At 39.9% G+C, this 27,236-nt stretch overlaps 1 protein-coding gene across 3 annotated transcripts in view; it reads right to left on the reverse strand.

The window, feature by feature from the left end:
- The window catches only part of Ube2e3 (ubiquitin conjugating enzyme E2 E3), a 47,084-nt gene extending 31,409 nt beyond the window's left edge, over nt 1–15,675 (reverse strand). The window contains exons 1-3 of one of the 3 annotated variants that reach the window (XM_051184397.1): nt 15,651–15,675; nt 13,610–13,831; nt 11,953–12,003 (exon numbers count right to left, since the gene is read on the reverse strand). In XM_051184397.1, the coding sequence (XP_051040354.1) occupies nt 11,953–12,003; nt 13,610–13,803 (245 nt within the window). In that variant the 5' untranslated portion in view covers nt 13,804–13,831; nt 15,651–15,675. Of the gene's footprint in view, nt 1–11,952; nt 12,004–13,609; nt 13,832–14,265; nt 14,396–14,883; nt 15,003–15,650 lie in introns of those variants that run through there. The other 2 variants (XM_051184396.1, XM_051184395.1) reach the window with 2 other exon arrangements.
- Between the last annotated feature and the right edge of the window lie 11,561 nt (nt 15,676–27,236).

Below are 27,236 nucleotides of genomic sequence, written 5' to 3' on the forward strand. Positions count from 1 at the left end.
AGAAGAGAGTAGAAAACAGAAGGCACATTTTCAAGCAATAGATGAAAATCCCATTAACACAGGTTTGTCTGTAAATAAAAGTCACTAATTAAAAAAAAAAAATCAAAGGGATTCACAGTGGCATTTATAGTAGAGTGTGCATATGAATATGTGTGTGCAGGCATGCATAATAACCCCACAACTCTCAAATTCACTGAGATCTCAGAATGAAATAGGTATAAAATGTGAAATATTGAGGGAATAAAGTATTTTTTTTCATAACAGACACACACAATGTGTGTGTGGGGGTGGGGTGTGTGGGTGTGTGTGTGTGTGTGTAACACCTTCCAGAGCCATGAATGCTGGTCAGTAGGGGTGAAGCTTCTAGTTGGGTACCAGCTAGATTCTCCATTTTCAGTGTTACATAGTATTTCAGCAAAAGGGCCTTACCCTCACATGGTGAAGAGGATAAAGAATATGATCAAACATACTGTACTAAAAAAATTAAAGCTAATAAAATGTCATAAAAATAAAATGTACACTGCATAAAATGTAAACTGCCATCATCAAGTAAGAACATTTATTGCTCACGTAGAGGACCAGAATTTAGTTCCCCACAACTCTACAACCTCAGTTCCAGAGGACCTAACCTTCTTCTGGCCTCTGCAGGTAACAACACATAAGTACGTGTACATACACACAAACATCTGCACACATGCAGACAGACACCTACCCAGAAAACTAAATCTTTTAAAAAGTATCTTTTATTTTTGAGACTTTAATTAACATTAAAAAATAAATAAAAGAGCAATAAAGATATCAAGTAAACGATGGCCTCTACATGCACCCACACATAGGCAAGCCCATCCCCACACATATGTGCATACATACATATACACACAAAAAAGTTAATAAATTCTATAAGGATAATGACAGTGGTACCCTAAAGCAGTACAATTCATTGAAAGACAACAAACAGGAGTTAATGATTCCAAAATGGACAGTAGAAAACTGACTTGTCTGATGAGAAAGAAGGGGAACACACTGCTTAAGAGGGATTTATGTACTTGTTCTGCTTTGACCACATACCTTATACCACTGGTGTGTAAGGACTTCTCTTACAACTGTCACAAAACATCAGTTGACATAAGCAACAGAAGGGGACATGGGGCTTACTTCAGCTTATTGGTTCAGGGGATTTTATTCAATCAGGGCAGACAACTGTAACTGGGGGAACATCACTGTCCCTGATGGTAAGAGCATATGACACAGGTCTCTGCAACTGAAAGCAGAATACAGAAAACAGGACCAGGCTACATATCCTCAAGGACTGGTCCCTTTGGGAAAATCTCTGTCATATAGGACCTACCTTCTTTAAGTTCTATAACCTAACCAGACAGTGTTATCACCTGGGACCAAATATTCAAAAGCATTAGCCTGTGAGGGGCTGTTCAAGTCAAGTAAAGTCAAAAAAGACTGACAAGTCCTGAATGTCTCCTGATAGAAAACTCATTCTGTGTATGATGCAGTTTTGTTAAAAAAAAAAAAAAAAAAAAAAAAAAAGAGAGAGAAAAGAAAAGAAAGAAAACAGGAAAAGATGGACTCGGTGGCTGTCTTGGTTAAGGTTTCAATTGCTGTATTGAAACACTATGACCAAAAAACAAATTGGGGAGGAAAGGGTTTATTTGGCTTACACATCTATACCTCTTTTCATCATAGAGTTAAGACAGAATATCAAATGGGGCAGGAACTTGGAGGCAGGAGCTGATTCAGAGGCCACAGAGGGATGCTGCTTACTGGATTGCTCACCACTGCTTGTTCAGCCTGTTTCTTATAGAACCCGGGACCCCCAGCCCAGGGATGGCACCAACCACAATGGGCTGAACCCTCCTCCATCAGTGAGTAATTAATCAAAGCCTTACAACTGGATCTTATGGAGGCATTTTCTCAATTGAGGCTCCCTCCTTCCAGATAGTTATAGCTTGTGCCAAGTTGACATAAGACTAACCAGCACAAAGGGGGGGGGGGGGGGAGGAAAGAGGATAGGGACAGAATATGAATTTAGTTTGTCTGAGATCACGTGCCTTTTGACCTAATTCCCAAATTTAAAAATACACCAAGGAAATAAAAGATATTAAAGTCCTTAGTAGGAGTATAATAAGCAAAATATAGATCACAACAAATTCAGCTCTGCTTCTCTAATAAGTTGCAGTATAAAAAAAAAAATATGGAACCCAGCCATAAAATTAATGTATTGTTACTTCACAACTTTAATTGTCCTACAGTTATGAATCATAGTGTAAATATCTGATATACAGGATATTTGGTAAGTGACCCTGTGATAGGGTTGTTCAACAATCCCCCACCCCCCAAGACCAGCCTGCCAAGGGAGGAGAACCTTGAGTACCACTGCATTAAAGTTTCATCAAGCAATCTTGATTTACCTGCATTATTTGGATTCTGGCTCAGGTTAAGTCTGGGAAAAGCCAAGTCATTCATAGCATGTTTGTAATTTTGAATAATGACTAAGTAAATATGACCTTGTAGTTAGTTGAGAGTAGTCAGTATCTTCTGGGAAAGAGTACTACAATATCTATTTTAAAAGAGAGAAATAAGACAGTGCTGAGGTCTGCTTGTGTAATGTGGAGTCAAAGGAATGGTGTGCGTAGATGAGACAAGAGGAGCCACAGAAAGGTGACTACTGCAACTACATAAAAACTGTAGTTTACTTTGCTGGTCTTTTTTCTTCTACATGCTTAATATTTTTCATAAAAGGATAACTGAAAAAAATTAAGAAGCTTTAGCAAGAAGGAAAACTGATCATTGACAACATATTTCAGGGTTCAAAGAAAAGAACAAAATGAATACAATTCAAACAAAGCCCTTTAATAGAAATGCTAATATTAAATATGAGAAATTTAACAAAAATGTCCCAATAACATCATGTAAATAAAATGAAAAAAGCCTTTCCCATAAATCACATTCATGCCTCAAATTGTGTTTGTAGTCCAAGTGATTTTTACCTCATTGCAATACTAGGTAAACAGTAGAAGTATGTATACTACACATCCAAAATGCCTTAGTATGAAGCAAGAATAAAATCATTAAACCAAAGCCTTACTGCACCCTCTACATTTTGTTGTCACTACTTTTTAAATTGAGAAAACTACAGAAAGCATCAGAAGCCATAAAAAATATGCAACCACACTTCTGAGATTCAGTCTCTTGGAGACTCTGAATAAATGGATTCTCAGCCTACTAAAATTTAATGTGAAAAAGGATACATTTGTAAGAGACCTATACAATTTTAAATAATAAATCTATCTAGGAATAATCACCTTCAGAAGGGAAAAAAATGGTGTTTGGTGTTTATAAAAAGTGAGACATGGATGTAAAGGGAGGATCATCATGATGATTTGTAAGCAAAGAGAAACAAAATAAAGAGGTAACAAAATTCATGCTTCCCTAGGTCTTTCATTCAGCCTGGAAGATTGAAACGACACTCCCAAAAGCAATCTCAGACTAGATATGTCTTATTTTTCCCCAAACTGGATATTAAACGGAATGACAAAGTACATATGCTCTGAGACACTGGAGGAGGAAAAAAAAAAAAAAAAAGGCAAAGAAAAACTCTTGATAAATAACATATAACTGGTTAAAATCCCTCCAAACAGGCTGACTAAACCTATGACAGTGAGAACTACAATATTGAGATCCTTCCAATTCTTTCCTAAGTTTTGTTACAAAAAGCCATAAAACTAAAATAACTTTTATACACAGTAAAAGCCAAACAAAGGACTAGATCTTTAAGGTTTAGAAACACTAAACTTAATCATTATTAGTGATACTACTTTTAATCATGACTGAGCATCACAGGTGCCATAAGTAAGCCTGAGTCATTTACTTATAGACCCTTATAAACTGCTAAGACATTAATAGAACTCAAGGTTTGGAATGTAATTTTAAATCAGCATCTAAACAAACTACAAAGTACAGGTTTGAGTGACAAAGCTCTATAAAGCTAGCCAGTCATTTTGAGAACATACCAATTTTGCTAAAAAGACTAGCCTAGAGACAGACAGAGAAAAAAATCCTCATAAAATATCTGAGAAGAATTTTTGTATAAAATCATGTTCAGGGGAAGTAAGTTTAAGTAAACTGTGACACTATTGAAAGAAAAAAAATTATGAGAACTCCAATAAAAAGCCAACATCTGTAAAACCTGGATCTGGGACCAGTATTAGAAGATGGACATGCATGTTCAAGCTGCTATCAGCTTGAAACTTCCCTTAAACTCTAAAAAGCACACAAATTCTTAACTACAGAGCTTTTTATCAAGTTTAACACAATCCATTAAAATAGACTGCTTTCACAATAAACCAAAGAAAAATGTAGATTTCTCATTTGTCCACAAGAATTGGTATACACAGGAAACTACAAAGCAGAAAACAAAAGATTATTTTTCCCATTATGAACACATTCAGCTCTTTACCTCTGTTCTTACAAGGAGAGAAGAATAGAGAGCTGGCAAACTTGGGAATGCTTCCTTGAAACAAAATCCTTCAAAGTATCACCTCCCACTCGCAGAAAAGAAGGACCAGAACCCCTAAGGTGAAAAAAGCAACTCTTTTTTCCCAACTGAACTTCTTGAACCTTACAGTACCAACATTTTGGATATGTCATAGATGTACAAGACAGAAGAATACACTTATATTAATCACACACCCAAAGACCCATAAGCTTTGAATACTTTTTATCAGGTTTTTCAAACAGTATTGTTGGCGAGAGAAAAAAAGCTGACTTTCATACCTGCAGTAGACTGAGATTTATGCCTGACTCTCTCATATACATTTACTACTACTTCTAGATCTCCAAATAACTTAGATTTACTTTTTAAATTTAAACCAAAAGAGATATTCATCCACTTGTTATGATATAAACAAAACACTGTATTAATAAGTTATGAAGCTGAAAGCCTCCTGCAGTACCAGGCTGCTACTCAACTATTTCCTCTTTACTCTCAGAGGGAATGAAAGTCATCTTCCATGGAGTACATGTTCTTGTGGCAGAGAACCTGGTTTCTCAAGGAATGCCCATGAACTCCCTCCCATTTCTCAGTCACCTTGCAGTTAGTCATTGCTGTGAAACCAATTTGTGTCTTATTTCCAAACCGAAGTACTTAAATTTGACACATGACAGCTTGGTTTCTGACCAGCGCTTGTTCCATGTGGCAGGGCCACAGGACAGAAGCATGGATGGTGATTGCATGTGGGGAGGGCTCCACAGAAGTCCCTGAACCTACACTGGATGTCTTCTGAACAAGAAATGCACCTTTATCGGCTGAGCCAATAACTCTTTTAAGCTTCTTTGTAATCACAGCACAGCTAGCAGAATGTGGTGTTTCTTTTTACAGCCCAATTGCACTTAAATGATTCAAGACAATACTTATTTGAAAATGGCTCATCTTGTGGGTGTTAAAGGACATCTTTTCTGTGTAATTTTGTATACTAGAGTGAATAGGAAAATTAAAAGACAGCATTTTGAAAGCAAAGTGGGAAAATAATCCAATATATACAGGACTTTAAAAAGAAACAGACACTTACAATTTAACTTTAAGAGTAAAGAACTCTAAAACCAACAATCTAATTGTTTTCCTAGTAAACACACAAGATACATACACACACACACACACACACACACACACACACACACACACACATATATATATATATATATATATATATATTTTTTAAGGGAAAAGAAAAAAAGCAATGATCCAAAACAGCTGAGAAACTGGAATCCACTACTAGTGAGCAGGTAAAAGGGAAGCAGAGAAACTGTAAAACCTTTCACTGCTGCAGGTTGGTATTACCACCAGCCCCACATGCTGGATCCCAAGAGCTTTGAAGAAACAAAGTTTTTAGTAAGGTTGGCACAAAATAATTTGGTAGCAAAATCATCAAATTAAGCACTAATCTTAGATGACTTATTGTTTCTACTCATCCCACTAAGTATGAATATTCACAAGTCTTAAATGTATAAATATTCACAGTATGATTATAGAATGCTACAGCAAACATAATGATCACATAATGGAAACTTTCCAAAACCTGTCAATTCATGCATCCTGAAACATACCTGGACCCAAAAGGTTGAAATAAAGAAGTCTGAATCAGATGCAATAGTACTGCAGTCCAGCAGGCTAGTATTTTAATGAAAATAAAAAGCAAATGAAGAGCATGACTTTCTTTTTTTTTTTCTCTCTCTCTTTTCTTTTTCTTTGAGGGAGAGTTTATCTCACTTTATAGATTGCAATCCAGCATCAAGGAAAGCCAAGGTAGGAACTCAAAACAAGGGCTCATGTGAGAAAACACATGAGCGCTATTTACTGGCTTGTTCAGCTTCCTCTCTTATACACTGCAGGCCCACTTACTTAGGGATGGGTCTGCCCACAGTGTGCTCTCCCCTAGTACATTAGTAAGAACTAAAAAAATGCTTCACAGATATGGCCACAGGCCAGTCTGATATGGAAAGCTCATCAGTAGTATTTCATTTTTTCAAGATGACTTTAAGTTTACATCAAGTTGACAACTAAAGCTAATTATGATAGTATCCATTTGAGTTCACTTAGGTCAGACAATAGTTGGTCAGCTTGAGCATGACTTTCTTACTAGTGTGTATTTCAGTTACTTTCAAACTGAACTTTGATGACCCACCAATGGTGTTTTGTTTTTTTTTTTTTTTTTTTTTTTTTTTTTTTTTTTTTCCTGTTCTGGTTTGGTTTGTGGTAATGAGAATTAAAGTTAGGGCCCTACACATGCTAAGTAAGCACTCTGCCATGGACCCCTTATCTCTGCCCCTGCATACTTCTCCCTTACGTTTCTTTAACATTCCTTGGAACACCACAGATAATATAAGCCAAAAGATTATGCCAATGGTACTATTAACTGTTACAAGACCTACAAGAAACCCTTCTGAAAGCATTTCTGAGTTCAAAAGCTGTAATTTAGCAGATATTCATGGTACCAATTCCTGTGGCTTCATACATCAAAATATAAGACACATGTAAACTGTAATAGGACTGGCAAGACAAGGAGTAGTGTAGGTGAATGAATACATTAAAGCTGACATCACCAGGAAAGCAGTCAAAAGCAAGCTCCATTGACTTATGAGGCAAAGTACAGGATCAAGTGTCTACAATGTTCCTCCCAGCATTACAGATGCTCTTGTTCTGATAATTCTTGGGGGATGGAGGGGTGGGTAAAGGAATTCTCTTATGTTTTACAGAGCATACAGCAGCATCTATGACTTCTACCCACTAAATCTAGTGGTGTCCTTTTCCAATTCTCAAGAACAATGATATCTCTGGGCATTGGCAACTATCCCCAAGATGAGCACAAAACCACTGATCAAGAAGCAAAAGAAAAATACTTAAAAAATTCAATACACTTCATCCTCTAGTATGGAGGCCTCTAGTAAAATGGCCAAACATATTTCCCTATTGAAAGACATGGGAAGAAAAACAGTAATATTCTATTCTCTAAACCAGTGCCTGGTGTTTTCTCCCATATGTGTAAAAAACAAAAGGTCAAGTTTTGCCTTCTCAATCTGAACATCCAAGTAAATCTTGCTGATCTTCCTGATAATTGAACACAATGCACCTGTTACAGAATCATATTCAAGATGAGAATAAGGCATAAGGTACCAAATGGTTGCATATAGAGAGACTAGAATTTGCAGTGTGTAACTTTTCCCACACACTTTCTGACATTATTTGAACTGAGTGTTAAAAGATCCTAATAAAACTATGACCTTTCAGGAGTACTGTTTTCAGTTACTCCTCTGGGTGGGATAAAGTCAATTTAGTCTTAAAACAGTCTCAAGTTCTTCTATATTGGTTTATATGCAAAAAGTAAAATTACTGTAAATATCAGTTGTTTCTTATAAGCAAATAAAAATGGTAACTAGAATTAGAATTATCACAACTGAAAAAAGGACAAACATAAGCTATCTTTAATGCTTTCTCCAATACAAAATAAGTATTTTCCTAGAATTCCATACTGTTTAGAACTGAGAAAATGGAAGGATAGAAATATAGCATAGCTTGTTAATAGTGACATTCTACTAAGTAGCAGCAGAGCAAGGATCTGAACCCAGATAGTCTTATTTTTACACTAGGACTTTTCAAAACTTAACAAACAAAACTTCAAATCTTGTTACATTCAAGGTTCTGTCTGATTCCACACCTCTGGTAAAGGATGGATGAGGGCAAAGGAAGAGGGGAGTGACACAATTCCACTTGTGATGCACAGACTACAGGTCACCCTACTAGTAGCAAGGGTCTGATCTACCATAAAAAGCAGTTTAAGCAAGGTCCAGAGGACAGTAGAAAAAAAAAAAATCTCTGATTAAGCCTATGAGCAAGGGAGACGTTACCAGCTTCTCATTTAAAAATCAGACTTCCAGCTTTACTTTTCCTTCAGGGATAAACTGTCAAAATTTGTATGCCCCTGATTTTATGTTTTATCTGAAAAAATATCATGATAAGCTTAAAACTCTAGTATCTATGCCAATTAAGACATCCCCTACATCCAAAAACTATCAATACCCTGTCTGCATCATAATAGATTCAATCTTAAAATGCTAAAGACTATTTTAGAAGCATACAATTGTACTTCCTTATATACACAGAGAAATTAGGGCCTAAATTAGAAACATGGCGTCTTTCTAAACGTGAGAGTTTCTACAAGTAGTGCCTGTAAGATGAGGTCACCCTTCCAGCTCATTACGCCATAGTCATGTCAACAGGTTTCTCTCAAAGCAAAGCAACACCCACACAATTTTCTTTCAACTTTTCTAGCATACAAATAATTGGCCTGGATTGCAAGACTATAAATTTAAAGTAATAAATAAGCATTGCATCTGTGATAGCTAATCTTCATAAGCAACCTGCTGGGTTTGAAATCACCTGGGACTGGGAGATGCCCTTCTGGGCATGTCTGTGAGGGTGTTTCCAAAGAGACTGACCTGAGTAGGGAGTCTGATCCTGCCTGTGAGCAGTAGCACCTCATAATTCCAGAACTAAAACACAGCCAAACACTGGACAGAAAATCAGAAAAGTAAAGCACCCAACTTCTACCAAGGCTCAGATCAAAAGAGATGCAATCCTGTCCTCATCAGGATTTAAGACTGACTGACTCCAGTCTCCTCCTATCTTATATTCCTCTCTAATGCTGGGATTAAAGGTGTGTACCACCACAGCCTAGCCTGTATGGCTGACTAGTGTGGCTAGTTTTACACTCTAATCTTCAGGCAAGCTTTATCTGTTAGACCATAAAGCATCACCACACAATTCAACATCTAATTCAGTACCTGATCATTCTGGGTTATTAGACCTAACTTAAGAAAGCTAATTAAAAGAAGAAATGTAAGAAAATTCTTCCTAGTCTGAGTACTTTGACTTTTTCTGAATTTTCCTGGATTTTACTCAACTTTTTTCCTTAGATACACAGATACACAGATATACATTACATTTCTGCCTTGAGGAAGAATTAAATCTCTCACATACTTTGACAAGCTTGTTTAAAAAAAAAAAAAAAAATCACATTCAAAACTATGAATGGTATTCTAACATAAAAAGTCAAAAGTTATTAGGTCTTTTACATTGCAGACAATATAAACCCACATATCTGAAATGTACTTAAGAATATGGAATTTCATTTTAATGGTAGCCTAAATAATGATTAAAGTATACAATCTCCACAGCTTTACAACAAACATTTAAATATTTAGGAATTTAAAGAACATTGTGGTTTTCTTTCCCAGACCTGATATGAAGACCAAAAAAAAAAAAAAAATACCACAATACAAATTTAAGTTTGTCTGTCAAAATTCTACACTTCCTGAACTAAACACTACACACTCAATCTACAAAGTTCCTACCCTAGACTAGATGAGGAGTATATCATCCACCCAGAATTAGACATGCTCAAGTGTCTGGTCTTTTTACATCTAAGATATACAAGCGAGGATAGCCTAACTTCAAAATGCCAAGAAACAATTTACATTCGCCACATGCTTTCTGATTAGTTACAGCTTCAAAGAAATACAGATACTAAAGAGACAGAGAACTGAAAAACGTCACCTTTAATAGTTGACATTATCAAGTGCAGCAAGGGAAAACAGGCACAAACAGCTGTGCACAAGCATGCCCAAAGTCTCACTAGTCCACTAGTCTAATGGTCAAATGCTAAGCACTATCTTATGGACTGGTACATGGAGGAAATATTCAGAACAAATAAAACTCTCTGCCCCATGGAAAGCTTCCCTTTCCTCTAAAGTGATTCTCAGTGACATGGTGGGAACATCCCTGCGTTTAACATAAAAGCTGGCTCCTTTACCATGCCAGCACTGATCTGAGGGCAATCAATACAGTTCTACCACACTGTACATTCTTGTCCCCGGGATTGTGCTGTTTGCACAAAAGTCAACCACCTTTGAAAATGTTTGATCTTATGTGCAACTTTTAAATATCTGAGAGTTCTGTATCTTTACATCTCTCATAATGAGAAAATAAGTACACATATTACAAATTAAGTGATTCTTCCAGAGAACGAACTTAACTTGACCTTTTTAAATGAACACAGATTTTACACACCATTTGGGAGGCTGGACAAAAATACTTCAATTCACTTATTTTTAAAGCAGCAAATATGTGGTATTACTCATAATTAGTTTTAAATTTTCTAGTAATTAGACTACATGGAAAAAGGTGAAAATAATTCTAATGACATTTATTAAACATAATCATATCACTTCAACATGTAACAGCAGAATTTTATGCTCTGCTAAGCTTTTAAAATCCAATGCATATGTCACACTTTTAGCATGTCATTTTGAACTAGTCACAAGTGAAGCTGCAAGTGGCTAGTGGCTACTGCATGAGATAGCACACCTCCTACGTTTATACTTTAGTTGGACATACCTACTTTTAATAAGCACCAACGATTGCTTATTTCCAAAAACTTCATTGGAAAATTAAAAATCAGATCACCTTATCAACAGATCTAATTAATATACACAGTAAGAGGTCAATGGTTACATCTGTGTCTATAGCTGACTTCAGAGATGTGTCTGAACACAAGGAAACACAGAATTTGTAGCAGAAACAGATTAAACACTAAATCCTTTAGTACCAAATTATAACATTGCCACAACTGCACTCAGACACTCAATCAAAAGCATCTATCTCTATGTAAATCATTTAAATTTATCTTTTAACTGAATATATTTCATAATCCATATAATCACTGTTCAAAACTAAAAAGTACAGCATGTAAGATGAAATGAAAAAAAAATGATAAAAATGTCATTGGCTACTTTTGATGCATCTTAACATTATTAAACACAACAATCTTAAATTATTCTTTCCAAAATTACAATTTACTGTCTACTTAACTAAGAATTTGAGTAATTAGAACTGCTTAAAATGTAAACAATTCCAACAATGCACCCTCTGGAAAACAACTGAAACTATTACTTTAGGCTATAAAATGTATCCTTAAGGCGAGTTACTAATAAATCAAACAGAAACGACTACCCTCTTGTTCACTGCACTTACATTTTCTAACACCACATTCAGCAATTTCTAAATTTGGAGGTCAGTTCAGAATGCACACAAACACTTCTTTAAAGCTAAAAATTTTAGAAATCACTGAAATACAGTTTTGAACAAAAATGCTCTGCAGACATACAAGCAAAATCAGCACCATCCTGTTTTCCCACATTCACAATGAATATATGCTATCTTTTCTCCCATCTTTATTTAATTAATCTGGATAATTTTAGTTTAGTGCACTTCAAAAGATAAAACAAATGAAGCCAGCTTCTTAGGCTGCACATACATCCAGGCAACATAATTAATTTCTCAATATTTTTCCTCCACTTGAACTGCAAACAAAATGTGTTTCTTACCTGCAGTTGGGAGGAGGATCAAGGGTGATTTCAGCTAGCTCCTTCTGAATTCTGTAAGTGAAGTGAGAACAAACAAAAAGGATCTGAGGCAGTCTACAGAATAACCGGGGAATTACACTGCCCTCTACCACCATGCAGTTAAATGCAAGGCTGGCTTTGCCTTCAGTAATGCTAACATGGCTGCTTCCTCTTTGTTCTCAGAGGCATAACCCAAATCCCTCAGCAGAAACTTTGCAGCTCTTTTTCTCACGTGCTACTGTAAATAACTGTGTCATTGACACCTGACTGAGAAGTAGTCCTTTCTGACTACTAAGTGAAGGACATATAATCTGTTAAAAAACAGTCTTTACCAAAGAAATTCCCTTTTCAAGCTTATATGCAAATGAGACAGAAAGGGAGGAGGGAAAACACCAGAGAATTTGACAATGATTTCAAGTCACTTTTTACTGAGTTACAAATTAATAGGCTGCTACTAGAGCACATTAATAGTTTTTGGTGATATTTTATCTGTCAGAAAGTTTAAAATTTATAAACAACATTGCCAATGAAAAATTTTAAATTGGCACTCACATTAACTGTGACTGTCCTCTCTGATATTTACATATACCTCCAAATTTGCAGCAGGGAAGAAGATATATAAGCTCAAGTTACAGCTGATTTTATTCAAATTTAGGATGTTTCCAAAACTTGAGACATGTTTAATATGTTCCTCCTCAAGATCACAATGAATTGGGCACTTTAGATTATTTCAAACACTGTTCCTAGTCAATAAATTATTCTAAAGCTGTTAGCATTTGATTGGTGGTTAAAATCCATACAAAGTTTGAATCACAATACATTTTTCTTCCTTCATCTATGACCAAACAAACAAACAAACACCTGTACTGGGTAATGTGAGCACATTTTAATTGATAGTTTCTCTAGATATCCCAATACAAATAGCCCTCACAGTCCCCATTGGCAGGATTTTTTCTGTCATCCCAGCATATGAAAAATCAACAGAAAACAAGTGATCTTTAACTTTGACTCAGTCCCCTGCTGTTGAGTTAGCCTGTCAAATAGATCCACAAGTTTGAGAGAGAAGAGGAAGACTTCGACACTGAATGACATCTAAACTGTAACTGGCTACTCTTCACTTTTATCTGCCCTCACAAGGAGGGATAACAATAATTTACCCACAGTCACTCCTGCGCTGCATACAAACTGTGGACCAATTTAAAGCATACTCTAAGACCTGCTTCCCAATATAGACAAGCCTGGTATTTACCAATTTTCTAGTAAATATTATCATTTCTGACCATCCAGTTTTAGGGAGAGAGACACTGCTGTTCTCTAGAATTGTCAGTTTCACTCAAGCAAGACTCACAAGATGAAACCTCTCCAAATGTTCCTTGCCACCTCCCTCATCTATCAGGCTCACCCCCAGCTCCTCTTGAGACAACTCAAGTTACCACAGTCCAGAACAAAGTACATTTGCCTTAAAGTCAATGGCTGTAGAAAGGTTGCTTATATGCCACATACAGAATGACAGCTCATTCAAGTTCAAACACATTTATTTGATGGAGAGGTTATTTCTGAACTATTGCTACTGTTGTTAAACCAACAAAAACACCGGATGGGACAGAAGGCAACCTGAGTCCTGCCTTGCAGACATTACCTTTTAGCACTAGTGGATAACTTAGCAGTCGTTTTGCTAGAAAGTTTGGTGCTCTTCTTCTGCTGGGTGGCGGAAGGTTTCCTGTCTTCCTGTTCCTCGGGCTCTGGAGCTGCAGGGTCTCGCTGGTCTGCATCTGAACTGCCGCTGCTGGTGCTGGGACTCTCATCATCCGACCTTTGCCTATCACTGGACATCTTGGTGAAGTTATCTCTGAGAAAACTTCTAAGGAGAGAAGGGACCGTAGAGAAATGTTAAATCTTAAAACAACAACAATAATAAGCCAGCAGCATGTTCTTCTCTCTATAAGCACCTATGAGTCTTTTATTGAAAAAGATTCGACAGTCCCCATACAGCAAGGTTACAAGGAGGCGGATGTGTCTTATAAAGCAGGCGTTGAGGGATTTACCAAAAACAAGTTGGAAAACCCACTCACATTTTTTTCCCTCATCCCTTAGACAATCTATCAATTGTCTACTTTCTCAGAAGGCATGAAACAGATTTGCCAGGGAACTTGTGGCAACGGGCATTAATAACATATGACAACTGTAAATAACAGATCTCGCCGAGAATGTTCAGAAGTCACTAATATCGTCTAAATATTTACAGGCTGACACCGGTCTGAGCTACCAAATCCTCCTTCCCAGAGGAAAACATACCCTGTTAGTCGCCCATATGCTTATTTACGGTGTCGGGTCCTCCCGTGCGCACCGAAAGCCTTAGAACACCACACTCAAAAATTAAAAAAAAAAAAAAAAAAACTGGCAGCCGCCCCACCGCCAGCGGCGAGGATTCACCCGGCCAAGCTGGAGCTGCCACCCGGAGAAGGGCAGGATCCGAACTGCACCTTCTTCTGCAAAGATCCCGGTGCCACCGACGTCCCCCGCTCAATTCCTCCCTCACCGGCCGACATTTTGTCAAAAAAAAAAAAAAAATCCGCAAAGCGGCCAAAAGCCCGAGGGCAAAACAAACAAACAAACAAACAAACAAAAGCCCTGCCCCCACCCCCCACCCCCAGAAGTGCAACAAATTGGCGCGGCCCGCCCCGGGGCGAGCGCCGGGCCACGCAGCTCCGCGGTCCTTTGTGGGGAGGGCCGCGTAGGGGACCGCGCCACTGCGCCCGCCCGCCCGCCCGCCGGCCGGGGGATGCGGGACCCGCCGCCCCGCGCCGCGGGCTGACGAGCGCGGCTGACTGAGGAGCGCGGCGCCCGGCGCGAACAAAGCTGCCGCCCCCGCCCCCGCCGCCCCCCACGCGGGCCCCGGCCCCGCCGCCTTACCTCGGCCGCCCGCCCGGCCCGCTCGTGCGCCGCTACGCTGTGGGGGAGGGAGAGCTCCGCGGAGCCTTCCTTGAGGAAATGGAGGCAGCTGGGGGGGGGGACGGGGGGGCGGGAAAAAAAAAGCCGCCGCCGAGGCTCCGGCCCGGGAGTGTGGAACATCGAAAGTCGCAGGCGGCCGTGCAGTGCCGCGCTGCGGCCGGAGGGTGGCGCCGCCCCGCGCTCCGGGAGCCACGGTGGGGTGGGCGCTCCGCCGGCCGAGGCAGGGACGCGGGAGCCCCCTGCGCGCTCAGCCTCCCGCCGCCCGGCCCGGCCCGGCGCTCGGCTCGGCTCGGCTCCTCCCGGCCGCGCAGTCAGCAAGTTCCGAAGAGAGAGCGAGATGTGTGCGGGGGGAGGGGGAGGGGCGGGCGCGGCGGCGCGCGTGCTCGCCTGGCGGACCGGGAGCGAGCCGCTCCTGCGCGCCCCCGCCGCGCCTCCTTTCCACCGGCGGGGGAGGGGGTAGGGGGGGCGGAGAGCAGATGCGCGCGCGTCCGTCCGCCCGCGCGCGGCCCGGACAAAGAGCGCGGCGGGGACCGGCGGGCTGGCCCCTGCGCCCTTGGCTGCCGAGCTTGTGCAGGAGGAGAGGGAGGAGGCGGGGGCGCGGTCTCGCGGGGCCGCGGGTGGCTTCCGGCCTGGGCCCGCCTCCCCGGGGGCAAGCGCTGCCCGTTGGACTACCCGCCCCCCCACCCCTCGAGGCTAGCGGGCCCCAGGGTTGCCAGGGGATCCCGTACCTGAGCTACGGCCCCGGCGCGTGGCTGGGGCTTCCCAGGTGCCCCGAGAGGCACGAAATGAAGGGTGTTGTTTGAGGAGGCCGAGCACTCGGGCAGAGGGAAGCCGCTGCTGGCCCCTCTGTGAGCTGAAGGAAGTGGCAAGGTGAAGCCCTGAGATCTGAGGGAGGTGGACAGGATTTTGCGACCGAGGGGGTGGGGGACCAACCGGAGCCAATGTCTGACTCCCACCCTGCAGTGTCGCTGCCAAAGGGGACTGCCCTCTGGACACTTTGAAAACTTAGAAATCCCAAACCGGTTTTTAAATGTCCCGCTCAAGATGTACAAAGTGGAGTGAGACAGTTTTGGGGGCTATAACCTGACTTTTCTGTTGGCTGACTCCCCCTTGCAGGAGAGACACCAGGCCTGGATAGAGAAGCCCTGGGTGGATCTATGGCCTCGTAAAAAGTTTTAGATAGGGATCATGAAGGTTGCATTTCTTTTTGAAGAATCTTACATGGAGACCAGTTTTGCCCCAAGCACAGAGTAGACAGAAGTACAAAAACTTCCTGTTTGCAGCTCCTGAGAACGTGTTCCAGTGATCGAACCTCACAGGAATTTGTGCATTCCTCTCCCACAAGTGTCCAGGGCAGGGGTGCTGGGAGAATCAGTTCACAGAGAAAGCAAGAATGGCCGAGCTGTGAGAGATGAGCCAATGTTCAAGAGAAAGAAAAAGGGGGAAAAAAAAAGAGTGAGCCAACATGCTATTTTTCCTCCATGTAGAAAAGTTTGGGTAAAAGAGCTACTCAAAACTGTAAGTCACATGCTTAACTTTCCAAAGACACACATTGGACAAGCTTAAACTAGACACACAAATCTGTCCCAGTTGTTGTGTCCGAAGTCAAGAGTCCCCTTACTTCCTGCCAGGAGTTCCATGTCTGGGAGAGGACTCCCATTACTGAAGTTCATTCACCTGGATGTGAGGAAGGGAAGAGGATTCCAGTTAGGACAAAGTCCTGTCTCCAGAAGGACCGTGATCTGTGTGTGCATGAACACACCACCACTTTGATTTGACTGAAAGGGTACACGTGGGCAGGGTGAAGCAGAAGGCTCCCAACTTTACATGATGAGACATGGCAGCAGCAGCCAGCCAGTTTGGAGTTTGAGCATGTTCGGGATGCAGCTCTGGTTGTGTGTAAAAGGTGTTTCAGAAGGAAATTCAAATACCCTAAAAATAGCCTGAAGGCCCAAAGGCTAATGGTTAACAAAAATTCCATGAATCTATGGTGTTTGTATTCATGGAATCCCAATCAGAATATTTAGGAACTACCAAATGCTTAAGCAATCGGGAATGTACTTGTAATCTTCAGTTTGTTGCTGGGTGGGAAGCAAATAGATAAAGGAGAAGTACTGTATTACAGGAGTGAGAAATGAGATTGGAGCATTGCTATCAGTTAAAAACCTGTCAGTGGTTCAGAAGCAGCCTTTCTGTGGAGAGAGAATAACTGTGTACAAAGTAGAAAATCATCCAACTTGTGACAACCTTTGTGTAATAAAATGTTCTTTAAAGTTATAACTAAGGGTGGGGTTATTAATGCAGCTTGGAGGTATGGTCATGAGTTTGAACCAGGAGCCTGGAGGGATCAGTAGACCTGAATAGTCAGGTGAAAGTATACACAATGAAGGCAATGTTCTTGGCAAAATATCTGAAAGCCATTTGGGGATACACAGCTCAGTAATAGAGTGTTGGCCCACGTGCCCCAGTGCCTGGATTGATCTCTAGCACCAGCCAAAAGAAAAGCAAAAAATAGAACTTTACAAGCAAGTATCACATCATACTTTCTCTGTTGTTAAACTGACTATGACGACACTGAAAGGATCTGTAAGTTTAGAGAGAGAAGTATCCACTGCCACAGCACCAAGGACTAGGCTTACCTCCATTCAGTTTACTAACAGGGCTGTTCAGGTGCTTTTTCTGGCTGCTATACAGGGTGCTGATGTCACTTCCCTGACCCAGGAGCAACTCTCCAGTTAGGAACTGTTTTAATGTGAAATCCTTCCCCTCAAGACCCCCACTTTTGCACTTGATTTTATTCTGTTTGTTTTTTGCAGTGTCTGCATTTGAAACTGGGGAATGTGATGAATAACCACTTCAGGTGGCATATAAGTCTAATCTAATAAAAATTATCCCCCCAAAAATAGTAATTTCCCCCATAAGGTGCCACAAAATAGTACCAAGAAGCAGACATCAGCTATATGATTGCTCTCACTCCCCAGTCTCTCTCTCTCTTTCTCTCTCTCTCTCTCTCTCTCTCTCTCTCTCTCTCTCTCCCTCCCTTCCCCCACATCCCTTTAGTTTGGGAGATGTTTTCCATGGGCCTTCCCATGTTACCTAATAACACCCATCATTTTTTAGTTGCTTGAGAAGTTTCTGAGTTGTAAGTCTCTGGGTGAGACAAAGCTACACTCATAGCCATTAATATATATATATATATATATATATATATATATATTAATACAAACTCACTAATCTATTCTGTGGATTTAGGGTGGGACTTTTCATTGTTTTTGTGTGTTTTGTTTCACTCTGTAACTTTTTTCATTTTCCCCTTTTCCTTTGTGTATCCTTCAGGCTGTAAACTTTTCTTTCTATACCTAGTCAGTGAACTGGATTTGTTTACTAGAAGCTTGGTCAAGAAGGGCTGTATTTTACAAGGCTGTATCTGCTGCCATAGTCTTCCAACAATCAAAGTCCAGTGAGCAGCTTAGCACTGGGGGGAGTGGAGGGGGATGGGAGACTCTCCAGGATACACTGTGTGAATTCTGCTGCAGGGCTGAGACAGCAAGTTGGGAAGGTCTGTTTGCCTAGGCTTGGCTTGAGGGGCTTTATAATAAACTGATCATTCGTTCCTTGCTGTATTTCTTTGAGATGATTCTGAGGGCGCTTAAGTACCTACAGAACTCTTTAAGGAATTCACAGTGGGAAAAGTGAGCCCCTTAAGGAGTGAAAAAGACATGTACAGGAAAAACTAAAGAAATGTTCTTTACTTGTTGGAAAAAGAAATGAAACTTGCTGATAGAATAAAGGGTTGGAGGAGAGGGAAGAAACAGGAGAAGGGGGGGGAGGAGGGAAAGAAATGAAAGGGAAAAGGATCTGGAAGAGGAAGGAAATTTCCAGAACATAGCGGTGCACATTCAGGAAACAGTACACCCTGGTAGATATTATGAGATTTTTTCTCAAAAAAAAAAAAAAAATAGTGATCAAGTACTGGCAAGTTGAACTTTTTACATCCCCTTTGTCCATTTTCAGAAGTGATAAAAGTTGGTAAACCCATTAGAAAAACAGTTTTGAAGTTTCTGGGGCTCAGTTTAATTTTACCAGGTGTTAGTATATCACTCTTACTGGCTTGGAACTCAAAGAGCTCCACCTGCTTCTGCCTCCTGAGTGCTGAGTGAAGAGCTCTGTACCACGACCAGTTCTGTTTGGAAATTTTAACAGAAACCTTAAACGTACTCATTTCCTTCAACCAAATCTGTCCATTTTAAGAAATGTCTCTTGCCAAACATGGTGACTCTTGCACTGAGGGGTCAAAGAAGAACTGGTGAAAGTTCATGGTTTTCTGGATAACGTGGCAAGACTCTGTGTCTAAAGAAGAAAGGAGGAGGGGGAAGAGGAAGAGAAGGAGGAGGAGAAAGAAGAAGAGGTAATGTGATTAAAGGAAGCATCTTTACTGACTGTCACTGTGAAGGTGGAAAGATCTAAAGGTAGGAATACAAACAGCTCATTCAGCCATACCATGAGACTTGCTGCTGTCAGTGATGCTAATGAGTAGTATGCACAAATAACAGAAGCAGATTAATCCCAGCACTGGGGAAGCAGAGGCAGGCTGATCTCTGTGAGCTTGAGGCTAGCCTGGTCTACAGAGCAAATGCCAGGACAGGCTCCAAAGCAAAATGGAGAAACCCTGTCTTGAGAAAGAAAGACTTGAAAGACCATTTCTTAATCATGAAAAGCATAATAACTACTTAAATTAACATGATACTTCATCTAAATCAGAACAAAAAGGATTGTATAATTAATCACCAACATGAAAGTACATTACTTAGAAATAGTATTTATACTTGCTTTAAATATTTGAAATGTATACTAACAGAAGGTCGTACATTTTTGCACCCCAAATATAAAAATATAAAACTACAATATCAAGTACCTGTGAGAATACTGTGAGTAGGCCCTTATCTGTATTACCGATTACAGAGGAAATTGATACAACCTTTTTGGAAAGCCATAATGCAGTAGGTTTCAAAACCATAAAAATGTCCATACCTTTTAACCTAGTGATTTTGCTTCTGGAAATCTAACCTAAAGAAATAATACAAAATAATTTTAAATGTCTTATGTCTGACAATGTTTGTCCCCATGTAATTTCTATAAAAATGAAAACCACTCAAATTGTCCAACATAAGAGCTAGAGTTTTGTAAAATATGGTCCATTCACTTGATGGAAAATGATAAGTGAATATAAAAGGGTGAGTAATATAACCATGGTTGTTACCATTTTCTTTGTGTGGCTAAGTCAGTTTCTCTAAGGTCTGCACATGACTACTCAATGAGACTAATCAGAGATGTTGGGCATCATTTTTAACTGATATCTTAGCACTATCATGTAGATTTTTCTAGATAAATATATGTCTCTTTCAGTAAGTAACTATGTGTACTGTGATCACTTGGGGAAATATATAAAAAGATTCAGAGGAAATATGCAAAGAACTATTTTGGATTAAGGATACTGTTTACTTGTGGTTCTGGCCACCTTGTCCATATTTCACAAATCATATTTAATTGGAAAAGACTCACTATGGAGCAATATGCTTTCATTTATAAATAAAGTAGCTTAATCTGACATAAGTATGTTTACATTTCCTGTGAACATCTTGATAACTAAGGCAAAATAACAAGATACCATTTAAATGAGGATGTTTCTATACCAAGAATTCTATCTTAAATACCCATAATATCTCATGAAAAATTTCAAAGGTATTCCAAAAAACTGTTGAGGTGCATGTGATTTTTAATCTCTCTGGGTTGTAATGTCCCAAAGTAACTCACATAAAGTGAACAGCACAAAGTAATGTCCATGAACTAAAACAAAAGTAATAGTATAGTGTTCAATAAGAATACTCGACTCATAGAGTCGACTATCTAGTACCAGTACTTGCATGCAAAACAAACAAACAAAACAACAACAACAACAAAATCAATATTGGCATACTAGTTATCCAGCCAAGTAAGATTAGGATCTGAGATACTAAATAACTTCCTAGATTCCTAAAGATAGCTCTTAACACAACAGTAGACAGAACTTTGGGAAGCCAGGCAGAGTAGTTCGTGGCATTAATTCCAGCACTTGGATGAGGAGAATTGTCACAAGTTCAAGGCCAGCCCGTAAGGCATAGCAAGTTCCAGGCTAGTCTAGGCTAAGAGTGATAAATGTTTCAAGAACAGACAAAAACTTAACAACTCTATCCCCACCTATGTACTTATCATAGCCACTAAGGCATCATCAATATCTTCTAACAGTTTTTATTCACCTTCATCTGTAAACAGGAGAGCCTCTTTGTTATGGTAGCATAGATCAATCCTGTTACAGTCACTCACAGTAGACTGTTTTCCATAATTCTATCTAGTTTATTTGTATAATAATTTCCTTGCTATTTTCCCACTAGTATAAGACGGAACCCATATGTACTTGGCATATAACAGTCAGTAATTATGCCTAAATAATGAATAGGTTACCTTCATACTCAAAGCCAAGTGTAGAAAATACTGTGGAATAATGAGAAAAATAATAGTTTTCTACAGCCTACAATAATTTTAATAAAAGCACAGGTCAAGCACACAAGGGATACAAATATTTAGAGAAATTAAAGGACAATGGGTTTGTACACCCAAGTAAGTTAAAGGTGTTTAGCATGCGAGCCCCCAACCTCCTAAATAATGCCTGAGGTCCCCTTTTCTCACAGCACTTCTAATAGAGCCATATAGTCAAAGAATGAATACTGAACTACAGATTTGCTATTGTTTTTAAAAACACGATAAGACAACAAAACTTCCCCAGCCTGCTTAGTAAAATGTCTGTGTGGATGAGATTATGTTTTGTGTATCATAGAACTTAAATACTGGCAATTAAAGTTAAAATCAATCAACCTCAATCAATCTCAGGCTCACTGAAGAGGATTTTTAAAAGACTAATTGAGTCAGACTTGTATTTATTCAGCCTAAGTTTCTCTACCTCGTACTCAGCATCATGCTCATTGCACAGAAAGCAGCAGCCTAGATTCTACTTCCGGTTCACAGGCTTCTGGACATCACCCTAACTGTGAAAGGAAGGAGCCACTTGCCCAGTCTTCAAGAGCACCTGGCCTGGGACAGAACATCCTAGGAAGGCTCGGAGATGTCTTGGGAACTTCTGCAATTAGTCCAGTGACTATGGTGGAGGAAACAGCCTGCTTGATGGCCTCTGACACTCAGAGCTACAAGGCCTGACACTGGAAATCCAAAAGCCTGAAAGCCTGAGTCCCTCTAGCCAGCCCTTCTTCCTCAAAAACTGTAGCACAAAGATTGAGAGAGTAGATCCATTCCGGTTCTGAAAAATCAATGATTTATGTTCTTGTTAAGTAAAGCCATGTTGAACAAACTGAATTAATCCACATGGTTAGTAGCCTTCACACACAAACACACACACACACACACACACACAAACACACACTTTTAAGAATTAGGCCAGCCATGATTTAAGAACATGTGTGACTTGATGTTTCACCTTTCTTATTATAAATTTATTTTTTTTAAAAAAAAAGCCTGTGATGGCCAAGCAGAGTCATTCACATCTGTAAAGATAAAGAGATGAAGCAACTTGCTCAGCATTAAGAAGAGTGAGGCAGGAGGATCATGAATATGAGGAGAGCCTGGGTCACATAGTGAGATCTTGTCTCAAAAACAAAGCACACAAGGAGTCTGTGACTTACCTTATGGCCTTTGCTTCCACGCACACAGAAATCTCCATAAAGTGTATTTAGAAAATACAATTATTTGCATATCTAAGACTATGTTCATTCTGCAAGTCTAATGGTTGAATGCACTTTTTAAAAAGCACAATACTAAAGGATCTGCACCAAACAAAATTTATATGATCAGCTCTGCTCTAAGGGGTTTATAATCTAATTTTAAAAAGAAAGAGGGCCCCTCAATGTACCTAACTAGAGTTTCCTGCATCATAAACACTGACAGTTTCACTTATCTGTGCAGTATGAAATAAGTAGCCTCCAAGGATCATGCCTTTACTATCCTGAAGTGCATAAAATGTATAAGGCAATTTTATATGCTTATTCAACAAGTACTGAGTGCTCACCAAATGAAAAAGTGAAAAAAAAAATAATATTTTTGTATGCAAGTGACAAGTCCTTCAACACACATGCACACACACACACACACACACACACTGAACATTGGTGAAGCAGATGAGAAACAAGTTCTTTTTTTTTTTTTTTTTTTTTTTTTTTTTTGCATTGTGGTAAGTTGCCTTTCCTTCATTTTAAAGAAGAATTGAATGCAGAGAGCAACCTTCCTTCCAGCTGAGCTACATTAGATGTTGGGCTCTCATTCACTCCCTGCTGTCACAATTGTGTTACCAATGCTATGTATCCTGTTGGTTCTTAGTAAGCATTTCTTGAATATATATATAGCAAACATGTGTTAGGGACTACCTTTCCACTGCCCATAATACATACTCATTTGTGAAATATTCTCTCTTGATGACCCAATGAGGCCAATACTCAAACAGATTAGTGTTGCAGATGAGGAGACCCCCATATACAAAAATAAATAAAGCAACTTGTTCAGGGTTACGTGACTATTTGTGATGGCTTCTGGCCTCAGAAGCCATACTCTTGTCTTCTATGCACGTCACTTCTGAAGAGAGGGAAAAGTAATATTGCAAGTATGGGAGCCCCACAAGATGGTGGAGAAGTAATTAATAGTGTTCTTGGCACCACAATTAGCAGTAAAATATTGTGGCATCCCAGAATCCACTGGAGATGCTGACAGCCAGTCAGGAGTCCAAGGAGTGTCAGGTATAGATGACCACTGTATAGTGAGGTAGTAAAGACTGTCCAAAAAGAAAGAAACATGTAAGTAAACTCTTGGGGGGATATAAAACAGAAATGATTGCAGTCCTGGGCAATTTTTCTACCAATGCCTTTGCAATTTGCTCTTTTTCTACGTCCTTTTTTGTCTCCCCCCCCCTACACACACACACTGTTCCTTTCAGCCTGTGATAATGCTGACCTAAATTGTTAGTCATTCTGTTTGTTAAATCAAATGTACAGATCACTCCACTCTGTCCACAATGCCATTAAGAGAAAACAGCTGAAGTTACTTCAAAAATGTAAATTTCTGGGCTGGTCCATGTAGGTCAATGACTTTTAACAGAATAATAATAATAAACTCTGGTGTGGATTACCGAGTGTTTATTGTCACAAATTAAATCTTAGTGCTTTGTCACTTCCATATTAGAATACACAGAAAATGTTAAATACAAAGCATTTATTTCTGAAATTTAATAGTTTCTTTAGGGTTTTAAAAACATCTCCCAGATCAGATTTGGGAACATCTTGATATTAAGTAGAACCTTCATTTTATAAATGGAGCAAGACCTTCGAGTGTATCTGATATGGGGTGAGAAACTGTTTATAGAATGCAGAAATGTCTTTCTTTCTCTAAAGAAAACTAAAACACTGTTTGTGAATGAACTTTTTTGAGAACATAAAAATAGTAGTTCTTGAAGTTGTTGTCTGGGTAGAAATTCCCAACATCACTAGGCAACCTATGCCCAGTCTAGTACAAACAGTGTTTGGATTGATGACTAGATTTAAGAAAAAAGCAAAGAGAGAGAGAGAGAGAGCAAGCTTAGGTACATAAGCATCTACACACAGACATGGAGAGACCAGGTAACAAGGAGGGCTCATGGGAGGACACCAAGGATTTCCCTGGGAAGGGGAAATAGAAAAGATCTGTGAGTGGACTGAGGGCATGTGGGGATGGGAACATGAGTGATCAGGTTGTGTGGGGAGGGGGAGAGGTAATAAAAGAGACAACTGGAAAGGGGTGGGGGACATTTCAGGTAAAAACGTAGTACAGGAGATTGATAACTAACTTATATGCCATCCTAGAGCCCTCATCTAGTAGCTGATAGAAACAGAAGCAGACACCCACAACTAAACACTGAGCAGAACTCCTAGAATCCAGTTGCAGAGAGAGAGGAGTGATAAGAAGAAAAGAAGTCAAGACCAGGCTACAGAAACCCACTGAGACAGCTGACTTGGACAAGGGGAAGTTCATGGACCTCCAGACTGACAGCTGGGAAACCAGCATTGGGCTGACTCAGATGCCCTGAACGTGGGTCTCAGTTAGAAGGCCTGGGCAGTCTAAGGGACCTCTGACAGTGGAACCAGGATGTATCCCTGGTGCACAAAAGGACTTGGAGAGCACATTCCCCATGGAGGGATACTCCCTTAGCATAGAGGCAGGAGGGAAGGCCTAATCCCTACTCCAAATGACTTAACAGATTTTGATGATCCCTCCTGGAAGACATTACCCTCCCTGTGGAGTGAAGGTGGGGTGGGATTGGAAGGGGGTCGATGGAAGGAGAGGGAACTGGAATTGATATGTAAAATAAGAAAAAAATTATATATATATATATATATATATATATATACACACACACATATATATATATATATGTGGTGCAAGGGAGTCTCCCATGAATCTACCAGAATGACCCCAGCTAAGACTCCTATCTATAGCAGATGCATAGTCTGAACTAGCTATCTCCTGTGACCACACTGGTGCCTAGGATAATTGTCATCAGGAAGGTGTCATCCAACAACTGATGGAAACAGAGGAAGACCCACAACCAAACATTAGTCAGAGTTCTAGGAACCCCACAGAAGAGGGAGAGAAAGGATTAAAGGAGCCAGAGGAGTCAAAGACACCACAAGAAAACACAGAATCAACCAACTTTTGCTCATAGGAGTTCACAGAGACTGAACCGACAACCAGGGAGCCTGCATGGGACTGACTTGGCACTTTGCATATATGTTAACAGTTGTGTAGCTTGGTCCTCTTGTGGGACTCCTAACAGCAGGAACATGGGCTATCTTTTACTGAGGCTACCCCTGACTCTTTTACTGGCTTTTGGGACCCTTCTTCTCATATTGGGTGGCCATGCCCAGTCTTAAGACATGGAAAGGTGCTTAGTCTTACTGCAACTTGATATGCCATATTTTGTTTTGCTGATACTCATGCCCTTTTCTAAACAGAAACAGAAGAGCAGTGAAGTGGAGGGTGGGAACAGAACGGGGTTGCAGCGGGTGGGGTAAGGACTGGAAAAAGAGGAGGGACAGGAAACTGTGGCCAAGATGTAATAAATTCATTAAACATAAGAAAGGTAGCACTAATAATAATAAAAGAAGACAGATATTGGTGTTCAAGCTGAAGATCAGAAAAGCAAAGCACACAACCACTAGAGAGTTCTTACCTCTGCCAAGGCTCAGACCAAAAGAAATGCAATCCTGTCTTCAGCGTGACTGCAGACTGACTGACTCTCTAGTATATCCCTCTCTAGTGCTGAGGTTAAAGGTGTATACTATCACCACCTGACCTCTATGGCTAACTAGTGTAGCTAACTAGGTATGTGCCACCACTGCCTAGCCTGTATGGCTGACTAGTATGGCTGGCTTTACACTCTGATGTTAGGCAAGTTTTATTTGTTATATCATAAACAAGACATCACCCCAAGAAATTTCTTCATGCATGTACGTGTGTGTGTGTATACACAGATAATGCTACAACAGCACGAATGTGTCTGTTAAAAACACTGCAAAGGATGATCAACACTGCAATATCCCCAGCCATAGAAGTTCATAAATACATCTCAACTGAATATTGTGAATACTAAATAAATAAAGCCAGTATGAGAGACTGACACCAGGAGCTCTATTGCACGAGTCACATAACTACAGCGTGTTTCTGTATCCTACATGTGACGTAAAATCTAAATCAAATGATGCCATTGTAAAGAGATTGATTTGAGGTTAGGTAAGGGGATATGATATTCATCTCTGTTCAGCTCCTTAAAACTAATTTACTGCTGTGGTTTGTAGAAGTAACAGATGTTTATTTGAATGAATATTCATTCACCGCTATCAAGTCCCAGTAGATGACACTTTCCTCTTAAGAGGTCATATTTTCCTCTTATATGGTGTTTGCCGTTGCAGTTGCCAATTGTCTATTTAGAAGAAATAACATTAAGGAGCTGTGTAAAGTGGGGTATTGATGGATAATGATGTAGTGTCTGAACCAGAGGTAAATATGCTAATTAGAAGCAGCAATAATACCGGATATAAACATCATAGCAACGACTCCCCTTATCTGCCTTGACAGCATCATGATCACTGCTCGTCAAGCAGTTTTGATTTTTTCTTTTAAATTATCCTTTTAGTACACTGCTAAAGCTCTGAAAACATTTAAGAAAGATAATTACTAAGAAG

This window comes from Phodopus roborovskii, unplaced genomic scaffold, assembly GCF_943737965.1.
Source record: "Phodopus roborovskii unplaced genomic scaffold, PHOROB, whole genome shotgun sequence".
In the NCBI taxonomy this organism is placed as follows: Eukaryota; Metazoa; Chordata; class Mammalia; order Rodentia; family Cricetidae; genus Phodopus; species Phodopus roborovskii.